Source organism: Pipistrellus hanaki (assembly GCF_964339955.1).
Source record: "Pipistrellus hanaki genome assembly, chromosome: 9".
Taxonomy (NCBI): Eukaryota; Metazoa; Chordata; class Mammalia; order Chiroptera; family Vespertilionidae; genus Pipistrellus; species Pipistrellus hanaki.
The window spans coordinates 48,976,882-49,002,500 of NC_140511.1; the positions used below are offsets into that span (position 1 = coordinate 48,976,882).

The 25,619-nt window shown below is 47.9% G+C and overlaps 1 protein-coding gene across 5 annotated transcripts in view; it reads right to left on the reverse strand.

The window, feature by feature from the left end:
* Positions 1-25,619, reverse strand: part of IRAG1 (inositol 1,4,5-triphosphate receptor associated 1) — a 98,383-nt gene that overhangs the window by 42,430 nt on the left and 30,334 nt on the right. For 2 of the 5 annotated variants that reach the window (XM_084893514.1, XM_084893512.1), the window contains exons 2-11: positions 22,022-22,087; positions 20,586-20,743; positions 10,635-10,735; positions 9,444-9,514; positions 6,985-7,158; positions 5,849-5,926; positions 5,046-5,098; positions 4,790-4,837; positions 3,072-3,689; positions 888-966 (exon numbers count right to left, since the gene is read on the reverse strand). In XM_084893514.1, coding sequence (XP_084749640.1) covers positions 888-966; positions 3,072-3,689; positions 4,790-4,837; positions 5,046-5,098; positions 5,849-5,926; positions 6,985-7,158; positions 9,444-9,514; positions 10,635-10,735; positions 20,586-20,743; positions 22,022-22,087 — 1,446 coding nt within the window. The remainder of the gene's footprint in view (positions 1-887; positions 967-3,071; positions 3,690-4,789; positions 4,838-5,045; positions 5,099-5,848; positions 5,927-6,984; positions 7,159-9,443; positions 9,515-10,634; positions 10,736-20,585; positions 20,744-22,021; positions 22,088-25,619) is intronic. The other 3 variants (XM_084893513.1, XM_084893516.1, XM_084893515.1) reach the window with 3 other exon arrangements.

The following is a 25,619-nucleotide window of genomic DNA, read 5'->3' on the forward strand; positions in this document are numbered from 1 at the left end:
ACCAAGGTACATGCCCTTGACCAGAATCGAACCCGGGTCCCTTCAGTCCCCAAGCCGACGCTCTATCCATTGAGCCAAACCGGTTTTGGCGAAACCTATATAATTTTATTAACCAATGTCACCCCAGTAAATTCAATAAAAAGGAAAGTAATACAATAATTAATAAATAAGAATAAAAAATAAGACATTGTTGGAAATCTTACTACTTGGAATCTTCTGTTAATATTGAATAGGTAAGTGTTAGTTACTATATTTCAGACCAGGGTCTTCCAACATGGTTGGTGGCACCCTGGACATGCCCATAAAACAATCCTTAAGCAGAAGGCTTCTATGCTGAGACTGACTACAGATAGCATGAGATATGAGATATCAGGAGAGGTGAGCCAGGGATGGGGGGTTAGAGAAAAAGACCCAAGAAGATGAGTCTGGCAGAGTGGCTGGGTGGGGACTTGCAGTCACTGGGAGGGAAGGGCTGGGGTTTGAACTTTGTGGTGGCAGCAAATTCGAAAGCAAGAGATGACTCTGGTGTCTTGAAAAGAGGAACTGTTCTATTTGGGTGGCTTCCTGGGTGTGAGAGGAAAAGAAAAAGGAAGCGTCAAAAGTTCAGGCCTGGGTCGCCCTTCCAGGCGTACTTGGTGCTGATAAGGCTCAAAGAAGAGTAGCAGGATCTAAGAGGAGGGTTGGTTGGAAGGAGACAAGTTTAGAGGTTCTCTGAGTGGGCAGGAAATACGATCTGATTAATTTATTCATCTGCAAATATTCACCAAGGGGTTGCTCACCACTGGGACAGACAAAGACTCTGACTCGAAGTCTAGTGTTTACACTTTGATCTGGCAAAAATGAGCCCCGCTCTGGCCTGAGGAGTGCCTCTGCCAGGCCCCACCTACCTTTTTCCTGCTCCGCCGCTTCACTAAGTTCTGGAAGCTTGAGCCCCACTAAGTTCTGGTTTCTCATCAGAATGTGCTCCTTTTTAGAAAAAGCAAAAGACAACATTTCAGATGAGGACATCAGACTGGACTATTTTCTCAGTTCTGTCTATGGCTCTGTGGCCACTCAGCTTACCGTGGGAGACACCAGGGACAGCCTCCAAAGTGGGCGGACAACCATGACCAGGTGGCATCTGAGGGGACCAGAAAGCCAGCCCTTCTCCCAGCCCACAAAGGTGCCTGAAACCCACAGTGGCACCACATTCTTTGAGTGAAGAACTGTTGCATTTTAAATAAGCCTGTGGGCCTCCGGGTGAATGAGCTGCCAGCCACACTGTGGCTGAGGCTGGAGAACAACAGAAGCGGAGCTCTGGGGAAGGGAGGGTCCCTGGGTGGGTATGTGGCTGCCCCTGGAAGCAGTCTTTGGTGAGCTCGTGGCTGTGCTCTGAGGGCTGGAGCTTCCTGCCCTATTGTGCTAGGCAGTGACCTCCCACTCCCAGGAGTTGTGGCCTGCCCCCGTTCATTCTCAGTGGCCTGTGTTACTAAATTCCACACAGATGAGGCCTGAAAAGAGCTGCCTCAAGGCAGCAGGCTCAGCAGCCAGTGTCCTGCCCGGGGCCTCAGAAGACAGAGCCGAGGGAGAGATGAGGATTCTGCTACATACTGTAGCAGACCTATGCTACAGTATGTAGCATAGGTCTGCTCACACCTGCTCCAGATCAGTGCCCCCACGTGGAAATGCCTGACCCAGCTCCTCACCTCTGTGGCTGGCACTAGTAAGAGATTTTCAGTGTGATGGAGGCCACTTGGATGGTTTGCCCCCTGGATAAAGCAGGAAAGGATGGAGCTTATGGCCCAAATAGGATAGAGCTTTTTACCTGTTTCCTTAGCAAGCCAGAAGCCCACAGTCAATCAGCTCTCAGCACACTGGATTGGGATGGGGATACTCAGCTGCCAGGGCAGAGGTTAGTGAGATAGGGCCTCAAGGTTCTTTGTGGCTTTCTTTGCTGCAGAGAAAAGCTTACAGGGGTGTTGGGCAGGAGTGGCCTGTTGTCTGGGACTTCTTCTCTTCATTGCCAGAGGTCCATGAAGGCAAATACCTGGCTACCTGGCCCCCTTGATGCCACCTTCCCCAGAGATCTGGGACTATGGCCCACCATAGGCAGCCCTTCCAGCCTGTGCTGACTAGTATGAAATGTTAACATCAGCAGCCAGGCCCCAGCGTCCCCTGAGCCTACAACTCAGCATCATGGAAGGTTTCTTTGGACACACTAGAGTGTGTCCTGCTAGCACAGAAACCTCCTCACTTGTGCTTGACTGCTACTGGGTGCCTCTATTCCTTCTCTGTCCCACACCCCTCTGTAAGGAGCCAGGAGAGTCTTATCCAGCTCAGGCAGTGGGGGTGCCAGGTCCTGCCCTGTGGAGTCCTGGTTGGCTGGCCTGTGGCCTGCGTTGGAAGGGGGGATTAGATAAAGACTCCTTTGTTCTGTTGACCCTCATATCCCAGTCTCTCTCTCCTCCAAATCTGGACACCCCCAATCACCCATGCATAGGGTAGCAGCCCACGAAAGACCACTGTGCCTGGTTTGATGGCCAGTGAAAGTTGGGGGACATCATGGATGCTGGAAGAAATTCACCAAGGAGGGAAGCAGCCCCTCATGGCCATTATTATACTTAGGGGTGGACTTGAGGCCCTTTGTTAAGAGACATCAGGAAGGAAAGCTTGGGGACATGATAAAGGAAAAGATATTTCATCCTTGCCTAACCCAGACTAAGGCATGACAAGGCACTCCATCAAGGGCTTCCTGTTTATGAGCCACCAGCTCCAGCTGGAAGGGGAAATAAGCCCAGGATTCAGGGCCCATGTACCTCCGCGCACCACCTCCCCCTGAATGTGGTGTTGTGCGGCAACTGTGTCCCACACTGACTTCACCTGAGCAAGTGGGGTAAAAGCACCTGAAGCTGGTGTTTATGAAGATGCTGCTCAGTGGACCTGATTTATCAGGGTGGGGGAGTTTAAGGCCCCATGAGGCCCATGTGCAGGCCAGAAGTGCCCTGCCCCAGGGTCCAACTCAGCCCACAGAGGTCTTCCTCCCAGAGGAGACCTGGAGTGCACACCCCACCCAGCTGCCCCTAGGAACTCACCTCACGGAGCTTGGTCAGTTTCTGCATCCGCACGGGCTGCACTTGTATCTGTAAGTCTTTGAGTCCAGGCACCTTGGCCAGCTTGCTGCTAGCTTTGCCCGCAAAACGCTTCTCTTCCTCTGCTAGGGGCAGCTTGGCAAGCACTTGCTGCAGCCGGGGACCAGGCTCTTCGGGGCTGCTGTCCCAGGAAACCCCCCGAAGCAGGGGCGGCCGGGAAGGAGGGGGCCGAAGCTCGGCTTTGGAGCCAACCTTGGACCCTCCTGGCTCTCCAGCTGTGCCTTTTTCCTGGGGGGCCGGGTGAACTGCCCCTCCAGAGCCCTGGGCTGGACTTCTGGGCAGAGGGTTGCCCTCCCTGGCTGTCTTCGGGAGTGGCTTGTCCAGCTCATTCTCAGCAGGGCCAGGCTGGGGGCTGTTCAGGGCCATTTTCCCGACACTGCCTAAGCCAGAAGCTGGGCCCTTGGGTATGGCCTCAGGGCACTGGAGGGGATCAAAGTTTTCCTTTTGTTCTATTGCAATCTCTTTGGACTTCTCAACTGTGGGAGTGCGAGGAGTCAGCCTGCCCTGAGACACTTTCCTCTGGTCATTTTGCTTCCGGTCAGCTAGCCCTTTGGGGATATTCTGAAAGAGACAAGGTAGAATGGGGACCTTGGAGGCAGGTTGGGGAGCAGACATGTGGGACCAATAGACCATGCTAAGGGACATGTGAGAGTGTGAGATAGGTGGAAGACTGTACCAGTAAAGAGGACCCACAGACAAGCCTAAGGTTTGTAAAACACCCAGGACCAGGGACCTGCCATTCAGAACCTGCCAAGAACTCCCAAAGGCTAGGAGCCGGAGAGAAGAGTGGAACAGAGGGCAGCTCGGGGCAGTCACATGTTTTGGCCTTAACTCAGTTACCCCAGATTCTAGTCCTGGCTCTGCCTGGCAAAGCCCTTAACTTTTAGGGGCTTATATTTCCCATCAGGTTTGTGAACCCTCTGAAATTATATGTAAATATATATGCATGTGTGTGTGTGTGTGTGTGTGTGTGTGTGTGTGTGTGCTGTATGTATTTTTGTGGGAGATAATCCACAGCTTTTAACAATTTCTCAGAAAGTTCCATAATCTAAAAGAGGTTATGAATATTTAATGAGGCGATTCTTGTAAGGGTGACATCTCACTGCTCAGAAGTTCACTGTCCTTTCATTTCCCAGGGGAAGCTTGCTTTGTGAGGAGCATCTGGCTCTGTGTTTGGTCTTACATGTGTGCTGAAACTCCCCCAGAGGACTCTAACCCAGATCCTTTCTAGATGAGGCTGTAGTATATGCTGCCTTCAACATCCTCTCCAGCACTTTCCTCTGAGCAGGTGGGAGGAAACAATGAGGTTTCTCTGCTGCCCCAAGAAGAATTCCAACCAGGGGCTGGAGCCTTCCTGCAGTCTCACTACAACAAGTGTCTTGCCTGGCTCCTGCTGGGCCCCGAGGTCCCCCTGGTCTCTGGCCAGCAGCCTGGCTGGGGTTGCAGGGCTACAGGTAGGACCACCATGGAGGTCACCCCATGGAATCCTGCCTTCTCACCACCCCCACCTCAGATTTCCTGTCACAATGGGGCAAAGCAACGTTCTTGCTTCCCCAGCCTTGACCATCCACTCATGTCCACCCACTCATAGCTGCCTGGGGCCAGCCTAGGCTGCTAGCACACGGTTTCCCGCACCCAAACTGGGCAGAGCTCAAACTCACAGGCTCGCCAAGGTGATGTGAAGAGACTTCGGCCTCATCCCCTTTCTGCTGGAGAAATTAAACACAAGTCAGTCAGTGATGTGAAGGGACCTTATCTCCTCTTCGAATATCCACCACGAGGGGTATTCCTAGCAGTGGCATAGATGCCTCCCCCACCCATCACCCTCACTTCAGTGGGTTGTGAAAGGCCTCTCAAGGTTAATAAGTAAGAGGAGAGACAGGTTGGCATAGAAAACTCAAATGGGGCCCCTGTTACCTGTGCTGGTGCTCCGGGCAGAGGGGGCTGTGGGCCACTGCATGCATCCAAACCTGCAATAGTCCAGACACTACTGAGAGCTGTCCAGCACCCCACACCTCAGCTGTTCCTTTAGCAAAGCACATCTACCTCCCCAGAATGTCCTCCCCATCTCCCCCAGGTCTGGGAGCCAGTAACGCCACCATTTGTTGAATGCCTCTTACATGCCAGGTTCTGTGCTGAATCCTCATTTAGTCATCACAGAAACCACACAAGGCAAATGAGGCAGAGGGAGGTCTAACTCACACAGGAGGTCTAACTCACACTGGGATCTGAACCCAGGCAGCCTGGCCTGAGCCTGAGCTTGCCCCACAGCTCTGACATGAGCAGGGTGCTCTCCCTGGCACCCTTCTTCCCCTGCTGGTCTGAGGGTGTGGCCCAGAACACAGCCTAATGAAAGAAAAGAAACCAAAAGGCAAAGAGTGGCTCAAATAGAGGCCTTTCCAAATAAGCTCTGAAATGAACTCTCTCTCTGGCTTCTCTCTAGGCAAAGAATGCAAGCCACAGCCCCCTCCCACAACCTACCTCATCCTGGTCTAGATCTGGTCTCCTCACATTAGCTCAAAACCCCAACGTAACATATATCTCCCATGTCTGAGACAGCCCAGCCAGGCTCAGCTGGGAGCCCCTGGAGAGGGGGCCAAACAGAGGGTCTACCTGGAAGCCTGCAAGATGGTTGGCCTTGTGGTCAGGCCAAGGGAGGGGCTGAGCTGCCACCCAAAGGGAGAAACAGGGCAGGAACTGCCAAGAGGGCAGGACCTCACCAGGCAGCGTGGGGATGGTGAGTGAGTTGCTCCGCGAGGATGTAGGAGAAGCTCTGGGGCTGAGGTTTGGGGAAACAGCTGTTGAGACAGACACAAATTGGCCAGTTTTAGTGAAGGTTTAGGACTTTCGCTTAACACATACCGGTACATGCTTTCAGGTACCTCTGACCTCTGGGAACTCGTTGAGATCAGGAGCTGGTTCTGTACTGTCGTAAAAAGATCCTACCACAGCCCAATGCCTTCCTGCTGCCAGCTCAACAGAGGGGGCACTGGGTCACCCGCAGGGGTGAGGATTGGGGTCACACTCCTCAGCCTGCCTGGCCTGACCTGATCTCAAAAAACCTTTTAGAAACAGAGGACCTGCCATTGCTTGGCAGATATAGCTCCAAAAACTGTACCTCCCAGACTTGACAGGATGGCCCTGATTTCAGAGGCTCCCCTCACCTTCTAAGTACATTCAGGCTTGTCTAAAATTTGCCTCAACTCTGTGTTCAGGAAAAAGAGTGATTTTAGCCAAAGGTGTAGCAGGGTAAACTTTAGGCCCAGGAAAACCTTAGTTCTAGTCCAGAAATTCCATGAAGACACCAAAGATCACCTTCCCCTCCCCTTCCCCTTCCCCACAGTGCCTCAGATCCTTCCCAGGGGTTCCAGCTGGAAATCAGGGAGAGGGAGCCCATTGCTGGCCATTGCAGAGCTTTGCTGGGGAGGTGCCCATAGAACAGGACCTCCTGGGGAAGGTGTGGGAAGCCATGCAGCCTCTGTCCATGCAGGCTGACCCAGGAGTCTGCACACACAGGCCTCACACAGAGGATTTCTCTCCACGCAAAGATTCAGAGCTGGGGGAGCTAGGGTTAAGATCATGGGTTTCATATGGGCAGACATTTCTCATAGAAACCGGAAGCCACAATGATCACACACAGGCCCCAAAAAACAAAAAGCAGAGTTTTCTGGACTAGAGTTGGGTCAATATTTTGGAGCTTCTGAAATGGGGCCTCACTGGAACCTCTCCACAAGACTCAGTCCTATGCCTGAGGCTGGGGGCAGGCAAGTCAAAGCAGGGCTTCCAGTACAGCCAGGCTTGGCTGTCCCCTCCTCCCCCATCCCTCCTCAGAGGGGCTCAGCGGAGCCCATCCTACCTGACGGAGAGTCTCCGGGGCTGCTCCTGGACTTCCTCCCACGTCGGGTCAGGAATCGCTCACTCACCAACTTGGCTTCCTCCAGCAGCGCCAGGTTTTTCTTCTTGTCCTCCTCTGAGATGCTGATGTCTGGCAGCTGGTCATTTACCAGGTCAATGACATGCCCCGCAGGGTCTGCAGAGGGAGGGTGAGCACAGGATGAGAGTCCCTGCTACTCCAAGCCCAGCCCAGGGATGCTGCCCAGAGATGACTTGGCCAGCCAAACCTCGCATGGGCCCAGTACTCTGTGGGGACAGGCAGAACTTTCTCATTAGGTTTGGCCCCTGTGGCTTCTAGCCTGTGGCTGTAGCAGGTCCTCTGACACAAATGATAATGAAGCCACCTAGGTTCCCAGTACTATCCTAATCTCCACCATTAGGGGAGGCCAGCAGAAGCCCCACTTTGTGCTATCTGCCCTGCTAGCATGTTCTTCTTTCAGGTCTGTTTCTTCAACAAGCTAGTGAGCTCAAGGTGTGTGGATACAGGAAGTACTCAGAAGATCATGGGCCAAACACACAATCCCATGGCCACCTTCTCTCCTTTCTTTCCTCCACTCACACTGTTTACCTCCATTCTTGTTCAAAACTGTTTCTTCTCTGGGTGAATGACACCTAGCTGCTCAGAAATATGGGAGTCACTCCACAATCCTCCCTCTTCCTCAGTCCCCCCACATCCAACCAACTGGTCATCAAGTCCTGATCATTGTTTATGCTGTATGGGTACCTATCGCTAGAATGTGCCTCTCATCTCCATTCTTGCTCATGAGCTTTTACCTGTACAGTTATATCAAACATTTCATAGCCCCTGCCCCCACCTTCAGGCTATCACCTCCTTCTCATCCTCCAGTGCCTATCACGGTGATCTTGCTAAGAGCCATATCCGACCATGCCATGCTCCTGTCTCACCTCATCAGGATTCCTCACGGAATGATGTCTAATGCCAAACTGGGCCCAGCCACTTTTGCTGACCCCATGTACTCCTCCTGAGGCCACTCCCATTGTGACTCTCCAGCCTCCATTCCCCCCTCTGTCCATCTTCATATCAATTACGTCAGGAAGGAGCTAATCCTACCGCCCACCTCACTTCAAGTGCCAGGAATGGGACTGTGTACCATCCTCAGCCAGTCAGTGAATTCAATAGCCACAGTGATTGGTGCAGGGATAGCCATGGGAGTTCAATGAGAGGCAATCCTGGGAATTGTATTCGATAATGGGGAAGAGGAACTCTCTTTCCAATGATGGGAAATAAGCCTGGAGTTGTTGGTAGCCATTTCCCACGAAGAGAGGGGACTTGAGAGATGGGATGGGACAATTATTGATGATCCAACTTGAGCATCTAGATTCAGTGCTACCTGAAGCTACAAGCCCTAGCTTTTATTCATTTTCATTTCCTTTGGTTTAAGCTAGTTTGAGTTGGGTTTCTATCGCATGAGAGCCCTGACTGATACACACAGCTGAACATTCAGCTACTCTGTTATGGCTTCTGCTCCCCAGCGTGGTCCTTCAGTGCTACCAGCAACACCTTCCCTCCCTCTTGTCTGTCTCTCCAGCTTGCTAAGAGGTAACTCAAATATTCTCTCCTCTGAAATACCTACCCAAACTTCCCACCCCGGGGAGAATTGGGTTCCTTCCTGCCCCTGTTTCCTTAACACTTTTATAAAGGGCCTTAAAATACAGTGTCCTGATTATATTCACTTCTCAGCCTCTTCATAGACTCTGAACAATATGAAAGCAGGGACCAAATCTGCATCAAAACTGTGCTCTGGCCCTAACCTGTTTGGTTCAATGGATAGAGCATTGATGTGCAGACTGAAGGGTCCCAGATTTGATTCTGGTCAAGGGCATGTACCTTAGTAGTGGGCACATACCCAGTAGGCAGTGTGCTGGAGGCATCTGATCAATGTTTCTCTCCCATTGATGTTTCTAACTCTCTATCCATCTCTCTTCCTCTCTGTAAAAAAATCAATAAAATATTTAAAAAAACAACAACAACAACAACAACAAAAAACTGTGCTCTGATGGTCCATCGTAGGCTCTGAGGGACCATTTGAGGTAGGTAGCCTTGCATTCAGGTGCATGCCTACCTGAGGGGCAGAGAACTGTCCTCCCTGAGCCCTGAAATTGGGCCTCACACAGCTGTTCTATATCTCTTTGACTTTTTCTTTCCTCTTCACACCCTGGTCTTGTCTTTTTACCAAAAGAAACTGAGATGACACATCATACTTCTTTTGGGCACCAACACTGAGTGGCTGATTGACTTTGTCCTGTAGGACCCATAGGGATGGGCCTGCCTGAGGAGCAGAGAGGGCAAGGGGCCCAGCCCAGTCAAACTACCAGGCCTCATTCTTCTTGCTCCAACACACCTTCAGTTGGACCCCTATCTCTGGTTGCAGAAGTAAAGTAAGTTGGTCTAGCCCTTACCCACAGAAGTCAGCGGAGCAGTGGAAATCTTCAAGTGTCGGTGAGAAAGCCTCCGGTGGGGACTGTGAGCTCTGAAAGAATGGAGCCATCTTGTTAAGAAAACTGATCCACAGCTTGGAAACAGGCAAACAGGTGCCTGTATCTTTTTTCAAAGTCATATGAGTGCATCATCTTACAGGCTTTCTAAGTTTGAGAACTTGTTAGAAATGCAAATTCTCAGGCTCTTCCCCCCAGACCTACTGGATCAGAAACTCTGGGGGTGTGGTCCAGCCACCTGCAATTGACCAGGCTCCCCAGGGCACGCTGCTGCATGCTGAAGTTTCCAAACCACTGCCCTAATGATATATAACTTTGACTACTTGCTGTGGATAAGGGCTCTGACTGAATGGACATCTAACTCATAGAAAACTCATAAAATATAAGTAATTGTAGAGATGCATATGATTTCTGCTCAGGAGAAAAGATAAAAATAGGATTTCGTTGTCCAGTAGAGCATTAACCTGTTTCATATTTAACTTACCAAATTTATTCCAGCATTCTTTTCCTCCTCGCTGATTATAAATATATATATCCATTTCTTATATCCTCCTTTGAACTGGCTTTGTTACCCTGACTGGTCCTACATCCATGAGTTGAATATATCTTTGACACATGCTCACTATATATTTGTATGAAAATTATCTGTGTGACATTTTGTGAATTGTATGTAGACACTCATTCTAGCTAGATTAATGCATGGGCTAGTGCTGTGTAAAACTAAGACATTGACATCCCTGTGCATGTGAGCCAATGTCTCTTCCAAGAAATCTTTCTCCAGCACCCACCCTGGCCAGGGGAAGGATTCTATAGTCAGAGACTCACATCCTTCAGGTCTGTTTGCAAATATCTGGGCAGTTATATAGGAAACTCCTATGCTGTGATTCGTGCTTTTAAAAAAAAAAAAAAAAAAAAAAAAAAAAAAAGGATAGCAGGGTGCAAAGAGCCAAATCTAGGAGAAGAAAAATAATTTGGGGAGGGGGAAAAAAATGGAAAAATCCCAGTCTCTCTCTCACATTTTTGAAAACTTGCATGACTGTATTTTCATCAATAAAATGAATCAAGAAAGAAGGAAAGATTTATAAAAATATAGCTGTCTAATCCTGTGTGCTAGGAAATGTTCTTCACAGCACAAAGATGACACCTGAGATGTACCTGTTGGCCAGGTTTTTGTCAGTTTCTCCTTCCAGTGAACTGGCATCCCCAGTCAGGACGATCGTGGGTGGACTGCAAGATATCCCTGCGGTGGGAGAGCCCTGGTGGTTTAGAATGAAAACACAGATGGAGTTAGGCTTGGGAGGAAGCTACCAGGAGCTGGAGCTGGAGCCTGTATTCTAGCATCAGGATTCTCAGAGCCATCTTGATAAGGGGACAAATGCGGTGTATTTGGATTATTCAGAGATGGAAGGGGGGATATTTTTTTTTCTCCTTCATTCTCAGCAAGCATTCACCTGAGCTAACAAGGTCCACCTTTCATGCATTAAGATTAGGGAACCTCTAAGCCATCCCTAGTGACACTATAGGAAATCTCTGACAATCTAGGGAAAATGTGACAGAGTGCTCGGCTGTGGTCAACCTCATGGGGGGGGGGGGGGGGAATGGAGGTCAAGAGACGAGGTGGTGGTAACCACCCATTCCTGATATTCAGTGACAATCCTACATTTGGGTAAATGTGCTTAAAACCTCCTTCACCCATGCCATCTTTTTTCTTTTTAAACCACTTTATTAAGGTACAATCACTATACAAAAATCTGTACACTATACAAAAATCCTTACCACAACCTGTGACATAAACCTATTCATCACTTCCAAAAGTTTCCTCTTGCCTTTTATTTATGATGATCATGATGAGAAAAACATAAGATCTACTCCCTTAGCAAAGTTTTAGGTATAAGTACAGTATTGTTAATTCTAGGCACCTGGATCTCTAGGACCCACTCATCTTGTACAGCTCCCATATCATCTTGATGGAGCTTCTTTCCTATACAGCCTCATGGGTGACCACTGCCATAGGAATGTCAACCGAAACACTGACTGTGCTTGTAATATGTGTGAGGTTCCTTCCCTGGGTGGAGTTTATTTTGGTCATGAAAGTTTGAACTCTGCATATATTCATGTTTGTCATGTTTAGACCTTCTTCTTGTATAAATCCTTTGGTGAACAACAACAACAAAAAAAATGTCCTTTGTCTAAAATATCATGTTTATTCTAGTTATATCATAAGGTTTTGGCCAAATTTTATAAATTCCCAACATGCTTTAGTGCAGATTGGATAAATCTATGTAAAGGGGCAGGAGGGGCCAATCATTAATTTCTGCACGTTGTGTTCTGAAAAAGAAAAAATCATGGTGGTGGTGATGTGGTTATACTATACTAGAGGCCAGGCCAAGAAACCCCACCAGTGCATAATTGGAGCCAGGGAAGGATGTGGGAGGTTGGCCAGCCTGGGAGGGACTGTGGGGAGGGCTCCGGGACATGTCCATGTCCAGCCCATCTCACTCAGTCCCGATTGGCCAGATCCCAGCAACAAGCTAACCTACTGGTTGGAATGTCTGCCCCCTGGTGGTCAGTGCCCATCATCTCAAGTTGTTGAGCAGCTTTAGCATCCATTAGCATATTACCCTTTGATTGGTTGACTGACTGACCAGACAACCAGACACTTAGCATATTAGGCTTTTTTAAAAATAGGATACCCATGTCCAAGAGTTAAATGTATTCAGGCTACGAAGTAAGTAAAATATAGTTTGTTTTATTTTATTGACACACTAACTATTTTGTAAAACCATTTGAAGTAACCAACAATAAAATATAAGATAAACAAAACGTGAGTCTATAAAAATGAGGAATTATTTGGTAAATATAAACGTCCCTAGCAGATGAAGAGAAATGCATGCTCCTTCTAACCATCCAGGGTTTGACTCTGCAGTTCAACAATTTAACCTGAAATCTAATGAAGCTGTGATCCATGTGGTCCAGGATTTAAGAGGGAAGCTTTTAAGAATTGCTCAGCAGGCAAAACAATGCAAAAAGAACTTGTCTCTACTCTCACCTCTCAAAGGACATGAAAAGGGAATGAATCTTAACTCCTATCCTGGCCTGTCCCCTACCCTTGACTCTTCACTTGCTTACCACTCCCTTCTCTGTTTACTCATGCTCCACCCAATTACTTATTGTAATTGTAAAAATTGTAAAAATTGTAAAAAATAGATTATCTTAATATTTCTTTTTATGATTGACTCAAAAAAAATTTCAAAAGTCTTTGGGTATAAGACAAGGGTCAATCTGTAAACACACTCACACCATTATGCTTCATTCTGTCCATCTGGCAAACATTTACTGAATGCCTAATATGTGCTGGGGGTCTATGATAGGGCCTGGGAAGACAAAGATAAACCAAAGGTCTCTCAAATGCTTCCCAGTTAGTGCAATGCGATGGAAAATGGGGTGGAGTTATCCTCCCCCGACCCCCAACTCCAGGTAGCTCCCAGGGCCTGATGCTCTCCCTGTTGACACCTGAGGTAAATAGCCTGCAAGCTGTGGGGGGCTACTTCTGGTTGAAGGTCACTTGCAACAAAGCTCTCACTAAGAGGAGGGTTGGGACGAGGTGCCCACACAGAAAAACAGAAACAAATCATGGTAGCAAGTGCCAAGCATGTAACCACACATTTTTAAGCTGCTTAAAAGCCAGGAGGCATGTGCAATCAGAGAGAAATCCTTTATCCCTGATGGAATGTTCCCTACTCTCTCCTTCCAGTGTGTACAAAGTGCACAGTAATAAAATCAAAGTGTTCTTTTCCTAATCTGTTCATGAAATGGTTGAGCAAGATCTGTACAATTTCTAGTTTTTTTTCAGAACGAACTGTTTTGAGGGGAACATTCAGTCTTTTGTGGGCTGTGGTTCACCCTGGCAGGCACTGGGGAGACAGTGATCTAGGAGAGAGTGTGGGAAGAATCAGGCCCTCTGGGGTGCATCCTGCCAGGTGTTAATATGGTCTAAAGACCCATCTGGGCTCTCACTCTGAGCTGCCAAACAGAGGCATGACCTGAAGAAAGCTTGTGGGGCAGTGTGTTCAAATGCAGACCGCAGGTAAATTCCTGGTTTTAGGACTGCAGGGGCCTGGGCCTTGGGAGCCACACTAATTCATGATACACTAATTCTCATGTACTAGCTGTGTGAACTTGAACAAGTTCCCTTGACTCCCTGTGCCTTGGTTACCTTATCTGTAAAATAATTATGTCACAGGGTGGTTACAAGAACCAAATAGGTTGATATAGCAGTAGGATTGCCAGATAAAATACAGGATGCCCAATATTCAAATAAACACTGAATAATTTCTTAGTATTAAGTATTACCCCAAATATTGCATGGTCATAACTATATTTTCATTTGTTAAATCTGGCAGCTCCAGATGGAAAGCTTATGAGGACACCTGGCCCCTAGTAAATGCCCTACGAGTGTCAGGTGTTATTCTGTTATTGCTACTTTTGGAACTGACTTCATCGTTTTGGAATTGGGTTTTGAAGAGATTGTCCTTCTTGGTTTTGGGTCTGAACAACCATTTGGAGTTAAATTAGGGGGACCAGCCTGTCTGGTGGCACCACAGAGCATCTTCCCCAGACACCAGACCACATGGCCTGAGTAATCAATAACTCCCAGAGAAGAAGCCCACCTCCAAGGCCATATCCCCCTCTCTCACCATCTAGTTCTCAGACCAAAGACAGATGTCCTTTATGGGTGTCAGATGTCAGACATGGGAAGCAAAGGAACAATGTGAGTACAGGGAAGTGGCACTCGCAGACCTGCTGTGTGCCAGGCCCTCTCTCAGACACTTCCCGGTGCCTTCTCATTCAATCCTATCAGCAATTCTGTGCATGAACCTCAGAACACTCCCCGACAACTTGGGGCTGATAATACCTTCCTACCTCATAGAATCGCGAAGAGGAAATTAGAAAGTAAAGGACCTGAGCATGAAATAGGTGACAGGTACATTTCTTTTCTCTTCTCACTTTTTATCCCCTCCTTAAACAGACTTGTTCAGGGCTGGGCAGGTGGTAAATGGTGGAAGGGACTAAACACTAGGCCTGTTGACTTTTCCACTACACAAGCTATCCTTACAGTCATCTCCAGGTCTTTGGCCTCACTTCCTCATTCCTGGTGTCCATGGGTCTCCAACATCCTGTCTTATTCTTCCAAGCTGCACCCTCCCTCATAAGCCCTTTCTTCCAGGCAGCCCTCAAAGAGCAAGACTGGACACACAGCTGAGTAAGGATAGCAGAGGCACCCCTTACCCTTCCAGGAACCCAGCCTCCCCCTGGGTCCATTTCCCTCCCCTGGAGTCAGCTGAGTACTGGGGGGCTGGGCTATCCTGCAAGCTCACCCACCCTATAATAAGCCAGCAGGTCACATTTTGTTCTCCTTGAATAAACTTATAGAAACATTTAAATATTTATTTCACTCATAACTTCCCAGGAATGCACCACAGTTTCCTAAATGCCTGGGGTACAGGGATAAATATAGGCCAGTGTCATAGATGGGAATATTATCTTCCTTCCCCCAATGTCACGTGACTAGGCCGAGGCTAGGAAGCTCTAGCCGTAGCCCAGGGGGAGTGGTGAGTTTAGCTCCTGCACTAGGGCCCTGGCAGAGAGAAGGACCCTGCCAAAGGCAGTGTGGGTAGTGAATCAGGAGGCCTCGACTGGAATCCCACCTGGGTGACTGTGCCCAGGTTACTTAACTTCTCTGAGTTTCATGTTCTCAAACGTTGTATGGAGCTAATAATCCCCATTTTCCCAGGCTTGTTTTAAGGATTTGATGAGCTAAAGCAATAATAATAATGATGGTGTGGAGGGGGTAGAAGGGTGGACACTGTGGTGGCTGCATCACCAGGTCCCTCACAGCCTGAAGGGCAAACAGGGACTGCCTCTGGTAGAGGGGTCCTGGCTGCAAAGAGGAATTAGTGCTCTTGTGACAGGATAGAAAGACACTCTGGGGACTTGTGAGAACATGATTATTTTAGAGGCAAGTCCTAAGAGCACTGGAGAGAGCGGAAGTGCCTCTGTTGAGGTCTGCTGGATGTGGGCTCCTTCCTGCCGAGCTCTGGGGACCCGAGTCTGTGAAGGCTCCGAGTGCCCACCATGTAGGTTCCCCCTTCCTCATGCACCCTTGCCCTGCCATGTTTCTGGCGGGCCCTCTTTCCTGCCATTGCCCACCCTATTCCTAGAGGTCAGGGACCAATAATCACCAGGTTATCCTTCCTTTTTCATCACTCTTTTGGCTCTCATGCCATCAGACTTCAGGAATATAGACATGCACACAATGTCTATTAGTCTTACTGGATGGAGAGTATATCACCCAGCCAGCTAGTCACCCAACCATCTTTGTCTTCTACCCTCTCCTCCTTCCTCCATTTCTTCCTCCCTTCAGTCCAGAGATTTAATCATCCAGCCTGCCAATTATCCACCCAGCCTATCCCACATCCAGCCAGCCAGCCTCCTTCCACAAGCAAACACCGCAGCTCCAGCCTGTGCTGGGAACTGGAGAAACACTCAGGAAAGAAACAGCCCCTGACCTTTCCTAGTTCACATATAGGCTGACAGGGGAATCGGAGAAACAAAAAATGACCAGCTACTCCAAGGACAAATAATTGTAATATACATTCCTGACCATTGTAACATCCAACATTTCTAAAACAGGGTCTGCTTTGTCCTGGGCACAGCTCTCGCTGTGTGACCAGGACCATTAGAACCATCCTGGTAAAACTGATCTTTTGACCCTTTACAAGCTTCTTTTTTTTAATGGAGAACAGAGCATCAAGCACCTGCTGTCCAGGGCACTGGCTTTACTTCTGGGTGGGACCAGGGAGAGCACAAAGCTGGCAGGAACACCTCAGCAGAAACTTGGGTTTCAGTCTCCCTCAACATAACACAACTATGTGACATTGACAATTACATAACCTCTGATACCATTCCCTCTTCTATAAAATTGAGATAATAATATCTACCTTGGAGGGATGAGCACATAGTAGGTGCCCAATAGATGTCTCTGATATCTCATACAATAGATTCTAATGCTTTCCTGACCATTTATTTTATTTTTTAATATATTTTTTATTGATTTCAGAGAGGAATGGAGAGGGAGAGAAACATAGAAACATCAATGATGAGAGAGAATCTTTGATGGGCTTCCTCCTGCATGCCCCCCACTGGGGATCAAGTCCACAACCTGGGAATGTGCCCTTGACCCAGAATCGAACCCAGGACCCTTCAGTCTGCAGGCCAACGCTCTATCCACTGAGCCAAACCAGCTAGGGCTCCTGATCGTTTATTTAAAGCTATCTCATAGAGAATTCTATCAATAATAGAGGGCTGTTCTTGCAAAGGGTGTGATGAGACAAGTGGAAATAAGTTCAGGGAGGATGAATTCAAAATCCTCAGTTGGAGCTTTCAAGGGACCACCTGGTTTCTAATGACTGGTGTGTGCTTACCACGTTTTTCTCATCTGTAAATGGGATAATAATCACACCTACCTCCTAGAGCTGTGAAGTTACTTAGTATAGAGTTCTCAGAACAGTGTCTGTCACGTGGGAACCATGGCATGAGGGTCTTAGTGGATGAGCTGGGGAGGCGTCCCTGCTCTGCACGTCCTTGCCAGGTCCCATGTACATGTTTTACATGTAATATCTATTTTATCCTCACTTCGTTCCTGACAGAGAGAATCAGTTCTTTGGGTCCTTTTTGCCCCCTGAGGGAACACACATTTTCCAAGGGGTCTCCAGGGAGGTGACCTTCCCTGTTCAGAAAACAAGCTCAGGGCACAGCCTCACAGAGTGTACTGGCAGGAGGCTTCAGTTCTTTGTGGGTTTTGATGACAGCTTCTGATGAAGCTTCTAGTGTGTGTGTGTGTGTGTGTGTGTGTGTGTGTGTGTGTGGTGTGTGTTTATGTTCATGTGTATGTGTGAGAGTCTCTCTGTGAGTGTGTATCTATATTTGCATGTGTGTATGAGTCTCTCTCTGTGTCTATGTTTATATGTATGTCTGAGAGAGTGTGTGTGTGTGTGTGAGTGTATGTATGTCTATGTTCGTGTGTATGTGTGTGAGTCTGTGTGTAAGTGAATGTGTGTGTGCAGAAAGAAAAACAGGATCTGGGTCTACTAATTTATTGTTTTTGTGTGGGAAGGCCTCAACTAGTGCTCATGTCCATGATGGAAAATGGGGGCTGGGGCCTGAGGAGCCAGAAGTAGGGCTGGGCCCTGGGGAGTTGTAAACTCAGAAGGATGCTCCATTCTTTGCCTGCTTCACAGAGTGGGAATTCACACGCTACTGGGAGTTGCAGTGGAGCCCTCCTAGCCAGCCCTACTTCCCTGGCTGCCTGGTTTCTGCTGCTCCCAGGGACTCAGGCCCCCAACCTGGAGGCTCCAGCCTGGCTCATGGGCCTGACCCTACCCTGAGGCTATGGTTGCCTGACAAGGCTTGTCTGATGGGTGCAATAGAGGGAGATGCTCTTCACAGACAATGACTGTGGGCTTCCAGAGAACTCAAGGAGGCCCAGTGCCTGCCATAAGGGCAGAGAATAAAATAATACTGAAAGTGATGTGGTCTTTAGTCTGAGGTATAACCTGCCTTGGCTCTGTTGTTCCTCAGGCCAAAGAAGACACTCAAAGGCTGGCTGAACAGACAGAGTCTAGAAGCCAGCCACTAACAGTTGCCCTGCGGGGGAAATGAAGAACTGGAGACACAGAAATTTTAACAGACTCACACAAGATCTCTTGACCAGGATGTGGAAGAGCAGTGACTCCAGCCCAGGTTCCAGGGGCAGGAGCCTGAGTCCCTGGGAGCAGGGAAACCAGGCAGCAGTGACTCCAGAGTCCACATTCTTAAGTCCTGTGCTCATGGTCCTCCCTTATAAGACCCGAGCATGCTGGCTCTGCTTACCTGAATGGCAAGGCACAAACAGTCTATTTTCTTGACTTTTCAGAAGCACAGAGATAGAATCATGGCATTTGAAGGACCTTTAGAGACCACCCCCTCGTGTTATAGAAGTCTTTAGCTCAAGATCATAGGGAGAGTGAGCTATGGGGACCCAAAATCTGGAGCTTCAGCTATTCAACTAGGATTCTCTGTCCCTCAACTGAGTGGTGGGCTCCTGGAGCCCATCCCCTGCCTGGCCACCCCTAAACACTTGCCCTCACCTCTGACCCAACGCAGCTGCACGCATGTCTGGTTTGAAGCCATGAAAGTCAGAATGGCCAGCAAGCTTCTGTGCTGCCTGGTTTGGTGTCTCCTGAAAGGTGTGAAGAATCCTTTAGAGAAGTTGGGAACCAAGATGAGCTGAACTCAATGTAAAAGGATCTCCTCACTGAGGGTGGAATTGCATCTTTGCCCATCTCCTAATATTATATTTTAGGAATACCTGTATTCGTATTCTTGGGGAACACAGCATGGCAGCTGTTTGGGGAAGCTGCCCAGGATTCCAGAGCTAGGTTTCGCATCAAAATTTAGCTTACGGGCACTACCATTGTTAGTGAAGTGGAAGCAGTCAGGAATAGCGAAGGCAAGGAATCCAGGGCTGAGGAGTTGGAAGGCTAAGGGGACAAAACATTGGAAAATAGTGACCTAAAGACTGAAAATAGTCACATTTGACTACAGATGGAAATATTTTGTTCTTAGTAATCATTCCTTTCTTTAATCTCCAAGTTTTCAGTAGGTGAACACATTTTATGGTTGGTTAAACCTTTAGTCCTCTGTTGGCAACGCTTTGGGGGAATTGTCCACACTTGGTAGGAACTGCAGTAGGAGAGGAGCAGAGCACTGAGTTTCGGGAAGGCCAGCAGTCACGGCAGAGGAGCAGTCTGGAGCCACTGAGAGTAACTGAGGAGCAGCGCCCCCATGGTTCAAGACTTTCCTGAGAGAGGAGGGCTCAATAAAACCCTGAGCTGGCTGCCTTTTGCCAAAGACATGGGGGCTTGGCCCACTGTCATTTAAAAATTCAAGAATTCCCAAGGCTGCCAAGTTCTGAAACAGCATGAGCTTAGGACATGGAGATACAAAAGGCCATTCTTTTCTAAGTATTTATTATCTAAGTTCCCAGAGTTATGATGTGTAAGAAAACAAATGTCATCGTAACATGAAAACATTCACTAAGGATCTTGCCACTTGTCAAATGAATGCTCACTCGTACATTCTTCCCTCACTTAGCAAGTGTCTATCCCTTCTGGCTGAGGGCAGTTGGGATGACTGTCAGATATATAAGAATCATATAAGTTCAGTGCAAAGTCAAAGAAAACAAGGTTGGAGAACTTCACGTGCAAGGTCTTAGACCAATGAGGAACAAGTGGAGCTGGATTAGTTAACAAATGAAGAACAAAATTATGAAGAAATAGAAGATAGGTTCTTCATGAGGGAATAATTTGAATATTGAAGGATTGAAATAGGTCTTTGGAAAACAAATGAAGATCTCAAACAAGAAACAAACAGAATCTCCAAATGAAGGCATTGTACAACAAAATGTGAAGGAAGTGGTATCAAGTGAAAGATCGTCTTGTTGGTATAAAAGTAAATATGCCCACGCCAAAATCAACATACTTGATTAATTCTTTGTTCATTCTAAAAAGTGACATATAATCTATATTTCATAGTATATATTGCTAAAGATAAGTTGCTTTCATAATTTCATTTGTGCAATGCAATCTCAACTTATTTTCATAATTTCCCTTTTTTACAAAATACTTTTGCTGAAAATCTTGTTCACTATTTACTATGAAAATCTGACCTTTATTTTAAGTGACTCTTGCTGCTGCTCATGACCCTGCATGATGAGGTTCTCCTTCAAGTCTTTCTCTATTCTAGGAGGATGGTTTTACGTCCCAGGAGGCCTCAGACACAGCCTAGAAGGCTCCAGTCTAAGGGTATGTGGGAATCTCGAGCAATTCAAAGGAACTTTGTGTGTCTATTTCTCAGTGCGGACACTGTACACCTTTCCCAGCCTCCCAGTGCAGCCTGTGTGGGCTGTCTGCAAACCCTCTGACCAGACTAGACACTATGGCCTCAGCACAGGGTGCTTGGCGTGGCCCTGTCCAGGCTAGCTGCAGGCAGGGAGGGGGCACTTACTTGGCCGATGGGGCTCTGAGCTGCCTGTGGCTCTCCGGGGGGCTCCTCGTCCTCGGGAATGTGGGGCATGGCAGCCTTCTGGCAGGACTGGCCTCGGGTGCCCGGAACCTCTGCTGTGTCAGCCCCAAAGATGCTCCAAGAGGCCTGGGCTCCGCAGGCTGAGGAGATGCCAAAAGGACAAGTCAAATCCACTCATATCCCCGAGCCATGCTGGGTTCCATTTCCGGGGCTCATGAGCTGCAGAGAGAGCCTGCCTCAGTTTGCGTCAACACCAGAAGTGGGAATAGAGGGCTTTTGGAATTGCATTTCCTCCTGTTCACTAGCTCTGTTTACAAAGTCAGAGGTGGCCTTAGAGATTTTGCATCTAATTTGGTCTTTACAGTAAACACAGCTATCCTGGGAGGGAGAACTAATGGAGGACACTCCATAGGGATCCATCTACTTATCTACCATTTGAGCACCTACTGGGTGCCAGGCACTATCCTAGTAGCATTATCAGCATTGCCTAATTTAATCCTCACAATGACGGCTGATGAAGGCATCAAGATTCACATTTCACAGATGCAAAAACTGCTTCAGAGAGTGGCAGCCATTTGGTTCTCATGAAGAATCAAGCATCTGAATTCAGATCTTCCTGATTTTGAGGCCAGGGCTCTCTCCACTATACCACACAGCCTGCCTTGGCTGAGTGGGGGAAGAGGAAGGGAAGGTATTTCCTGACTTCCTGCCCAATAGCTCGCCTCACACCCTTTAGCAGTTCTTCTAACCCTCAATGGGGGTGCTCTGTCACTTGTGAACAGAATTCATTGGGCCTGTCAGCCCTGCTAAAGCCATGATTCTGGAGGCTTGGCCTGGGTGGATCTCATGTGCTTTGTGCAGTGTTCACCCCAGAAACCTTAGGTTGCCTCCCCCAAACCAAGCTTACCCCCTCCCCATGGAGTAGCAGCCTTGAGGTCCTGCTGAATTGATCCCAATTAGCATAATCCCACCAATCTTGCCACAGTGATTGGCTCAGGGACAGACAATAGATTTAGCCTAAGCCAATGAGCATGTGGCAGTGTTGAAGGGCCCAGATGTTTTCTCTTGCCCTGGGTGGTAGAGTGTGCAGATGTGAGCCTGGTGCTGCTGATGCCATTTTGCTTCCATGAGGAAGGCCAGACTGAGGATAAAACTGACACCCACAGAGCCCGGGGCAGAGCCAACAGACCTGCAGAGAAATGGATCTGGAGCCCTGATCAGAGTTCACCTGCAGGCTGAACTCTTTCTAAACTAGCCAGTTACACAAACAAATTTTTTAGTGTTTAAGTCAATTCAGGTTGGGTTTACTTATAACTGCTAACTTGTTGTAACTCCTATACTGTCACGTGTAACCACTAACTGCTCTTTCATGTTTCTTGCGAGTCAAGGGGCCTAGAACTATGATCTCTTGAACAGACCTGAGCCAGTGGGTCTGGCCCCTCTGCTTCCTCCTAGGAAAGGAGACCGGTGATGTCGGGCTCCATCTGGAGAGACAGGATAGCAAGATAGAAAGAACATAGGCTTTGAAACCAGATTCCTGGGTTTGAGACCCCTCAGTGGCTGTGTGGCCTTGAACATTGGTTTCACCTCTGAGCCTCAGAGAGCTCTGCCTGGCCTCTTCCCACCTCTAAATGGTACACTTGCAGAGAACAAAGGTCATTCTCATTTTCGAGCACCTACTATGTCCTGGGTCTTATGCAAGGTACAGACTGCTGGAGGCTGCAGAAGGAAGAAGTAGAAAGCCCTGCCACTTCCCATAATACTAGGTACTGACCAATGCCCACACCTGACACATGTGCCTCAGGCTGAGCTCCCAAATGTAGGCAAGAGGTCTGATTCTTCATGGGTAACCAAAAGATTTAGCCAAAATTTTTTGTTGCTTTGTATTTAAAGTCTAGAGAACTTCAACCCTTGGGTTGGTTGGTGTGACCATCATCTAGACTTGTCATTCTCTGCAGTGGAAAGGTAGTCCCATTCATCTCTGAAACAGTGTGGGTGACCCCTACTGGACAGCTCAAGAAATATCATCTCAAGTAGACTATGAACTGAGCATTCATTCATTCATTCATTCACTCAACACAAGCACTGACTTTACATCCACTCTACCAAGCCCTATGCCAGGTACTGGTGACATAAAGATGATAAAGCTGTGGTCTTGGCCTTCAAGAGGAACAGAGTCCAGTGGCAGGAGGCAGTTGGAAAACAGCATAATGGGATAAATAATTTGAAAGTGAGAAGTTGCAGGATCCCAGAAAAAGGTTTCGAACTATGATGGATGGAATTATGATGGATGGAATATAATGAAGATTCTACATTAGAAATGGTGTTTGAGCTGAGCCAGGGACACTGAAATACTGAATGGAATTTATCTGAACAAACTGGCTGGAGGCCTAGAGTGGGAGGTGAGTCAGGAAGGGAGAAGCCATGCTGGACAGATAGAACCTGCCTCTCAGCAATGAGAGCTATGGGGCCAGGTCATGCTGTCTCCATCTCAAATGCTGCCTCTCAGACCTGGTCACTATGGGAATAAATTGAGCTTTATAGTTGCCCAAAGATTAATTTCTATTACCTTTACTCAGACTTCAGCAGCAGCGATATTGGTGGTGCTGGTAGCAAGGTAGCAAGAGTACCCACAAACCCCAATTCTATCAGGGAAGTGGGCTGCACCTCCCAAGAAACCACTTAAAATGATACGTGATGTATGTGCAGGTCCAGGTCCAGGCTGTCTTAATAGGAGTATGATTTCTAAAACATGGGAGATGACAGTCTCACTTTTCCTTTATGTCTTAATCTGCACAAAGCATATTGTGCTCTGCATGCTGTGAAGGATTCAGATAAATTGGTAATATTTAAATTAAAAAGGGGGGGGGGGAGCAGGATGTAGGGAGACAAGAAGTCGTGTTTAAAGAACTAAAGATCTTTAGCCTGGAAAAGAGACAGTACGGGGAGAAATAAATCTCTTATCAGGCATTTGAAAGCCATTTGAGTAGTACTGTTGTTTCCAAAGGACAAGTTCATGAACAATGACTGAAAGGCCAGATCAACGCAAGGGAAAACTTTCTAGTGGTTGGCAATGGACTGCTCTTTAAGGTAGTAAGCTCTCTGTTCTGGGGAGAGTTTCAGCAAAGGCTGTGACAAGGGTCACAGGATTCCTACCTACTTCAGGGATCTTTTCCAATCTTTGATGCCCCTAAAATCCTGTACCCTTTCTAGTCACTATAAACCACAGATTTGATATTCCCATCCTATACTCCTTAAGCAACATCTTAATTCAGTTCCTGGGTCAGAAAGCAAAGTAAAACAGAAATAAATTAAGTCAGACAAGCCCTGAAAGGTGTCAGCTGCTGCAAGATAAAGCAGAGTAGAGGCTGGCTAGATCCCACACTTGACAAATCAGAACCCTGGGCCCTCAAGGGGAGTCTCAGCAACTGTGCCTGCCCAGGCCATTCCCACGCTGCTCCTGCCCCTTTGTTTTCTCTCCCTCCCATTATTATAAACTTGCTGCTTAAAATAGCAAGGTAAAAGCAGAGTCCCTCCCCCAGGGTGACATCTGGGTTCTGCTGGAGTTCGTGGGCACTCGGACCTCACATCCATCACAGCAAAGTTTAGAATACAATCTCCAGGAAGTGGTGATCTAGAGCACCAACCCATAAAAGGGAAAAATATTTAGTAATGTTTGGTCTCCAGCTGCTTCTTCTTTAATGCATTTTCAAGACTTTCCTTGCTGCATCTCAGGCTTGGTCAGTAAAGGGTTAGGTGAGTCATTAGCCAATCAGCTCTTTGGGTTCTACTCATTCTGGTCCCAGCCAGTGTTTAAGTTTAACCTGGCCCCCTTTACAGGAAGGAAAACTGAGGTGCAGAGAAGGGTAGCAACTTCACTGGGTACAGTTAGCTTTGTATTTGGTGCAAATTATCTACGAGCCTCTGTTGGTAAAAGTATCCAATCGTTTGTGTAACTGAAAAGGCCAACAATTTCTGAACCATATTTAAATGTTATCTGCACCCTGGACATGCTCATGGGAGAAAGCAAACTAGCATACTTTCTTTACTCATTCATTCATCAGGTATTTCAAGGTTGCCTACTGAGTATCTGACACCAAGAGTATGATTTCAAATGCTATGTTATTTAACCCCTGTGATATGGGTTTTATTGTTTCCATTGTATATATGAAGGGACTGAGAAACAGGGAGGTGCAGCGACTTGCTCAAGGTCACACAGCTAAGTGGCAGGCCAATGATTATAACCCAGGAGAGTCTGGTTCCAAGGCCCGTTATCTTTCCCCTCTTCTATTCCACCTCCTCCACCAGGAGTTCTGCTAAACCACAGCAGCGTGACTCAGTACTGAGCCCCATAAGAACTGGAGTGTGCATTCCCCGAGGGGCTAAGGATAGGTGAGGGGGCAGGGAAAGAAGCAGCAGGTGGTCAAGCCAGAGGTCTTATGTGGACAAAGCAGTGGGCCCAGAGGGACTGAGAGATGTGTGTGCAGCCACTCCAAACAATCCGCAAGGTAAAGTTTGAGGTTGTATGACCCACATTGTGGGGGTGCAAACCCATCTATTCATTCATCTGTCTGTCCATCCATTTACCTATTCTCCTGACTTTTCCATTTACACACGTGTCCGTTAGTTTTCCATCCAACCTTTCACCCCAGGAAGTCTCATGCCTGTGGCATCAGCAGCACAAGCTCTGACCCTGGGAATAGCCTCTGCAGGACCCCGTGGGCTGTGGGGAGAGGACATAGGGCGGGAGAAGGCTGCTCTGACAGAGGGGCTCTGCAGGCAGAGGCCTGCCCATCTAACCCTCCATTCTGCACACTTCAGCTGGGGGTTGGGCTGCCTGTGTCCCAGCAAGCATTGAGCCATCTTCTGGAGTCATGACTTAGCAAGGGCCAGTACAGAGACCACCCCCTCGGTGCTCTTGGCAACCCTGTGAGGTGGGTACCGTGAGTACTATTATTATTAACAGCATGATTAGTCCCATTTTACAGAAGAGGAAACAGGGGCCCAAAGACTTGC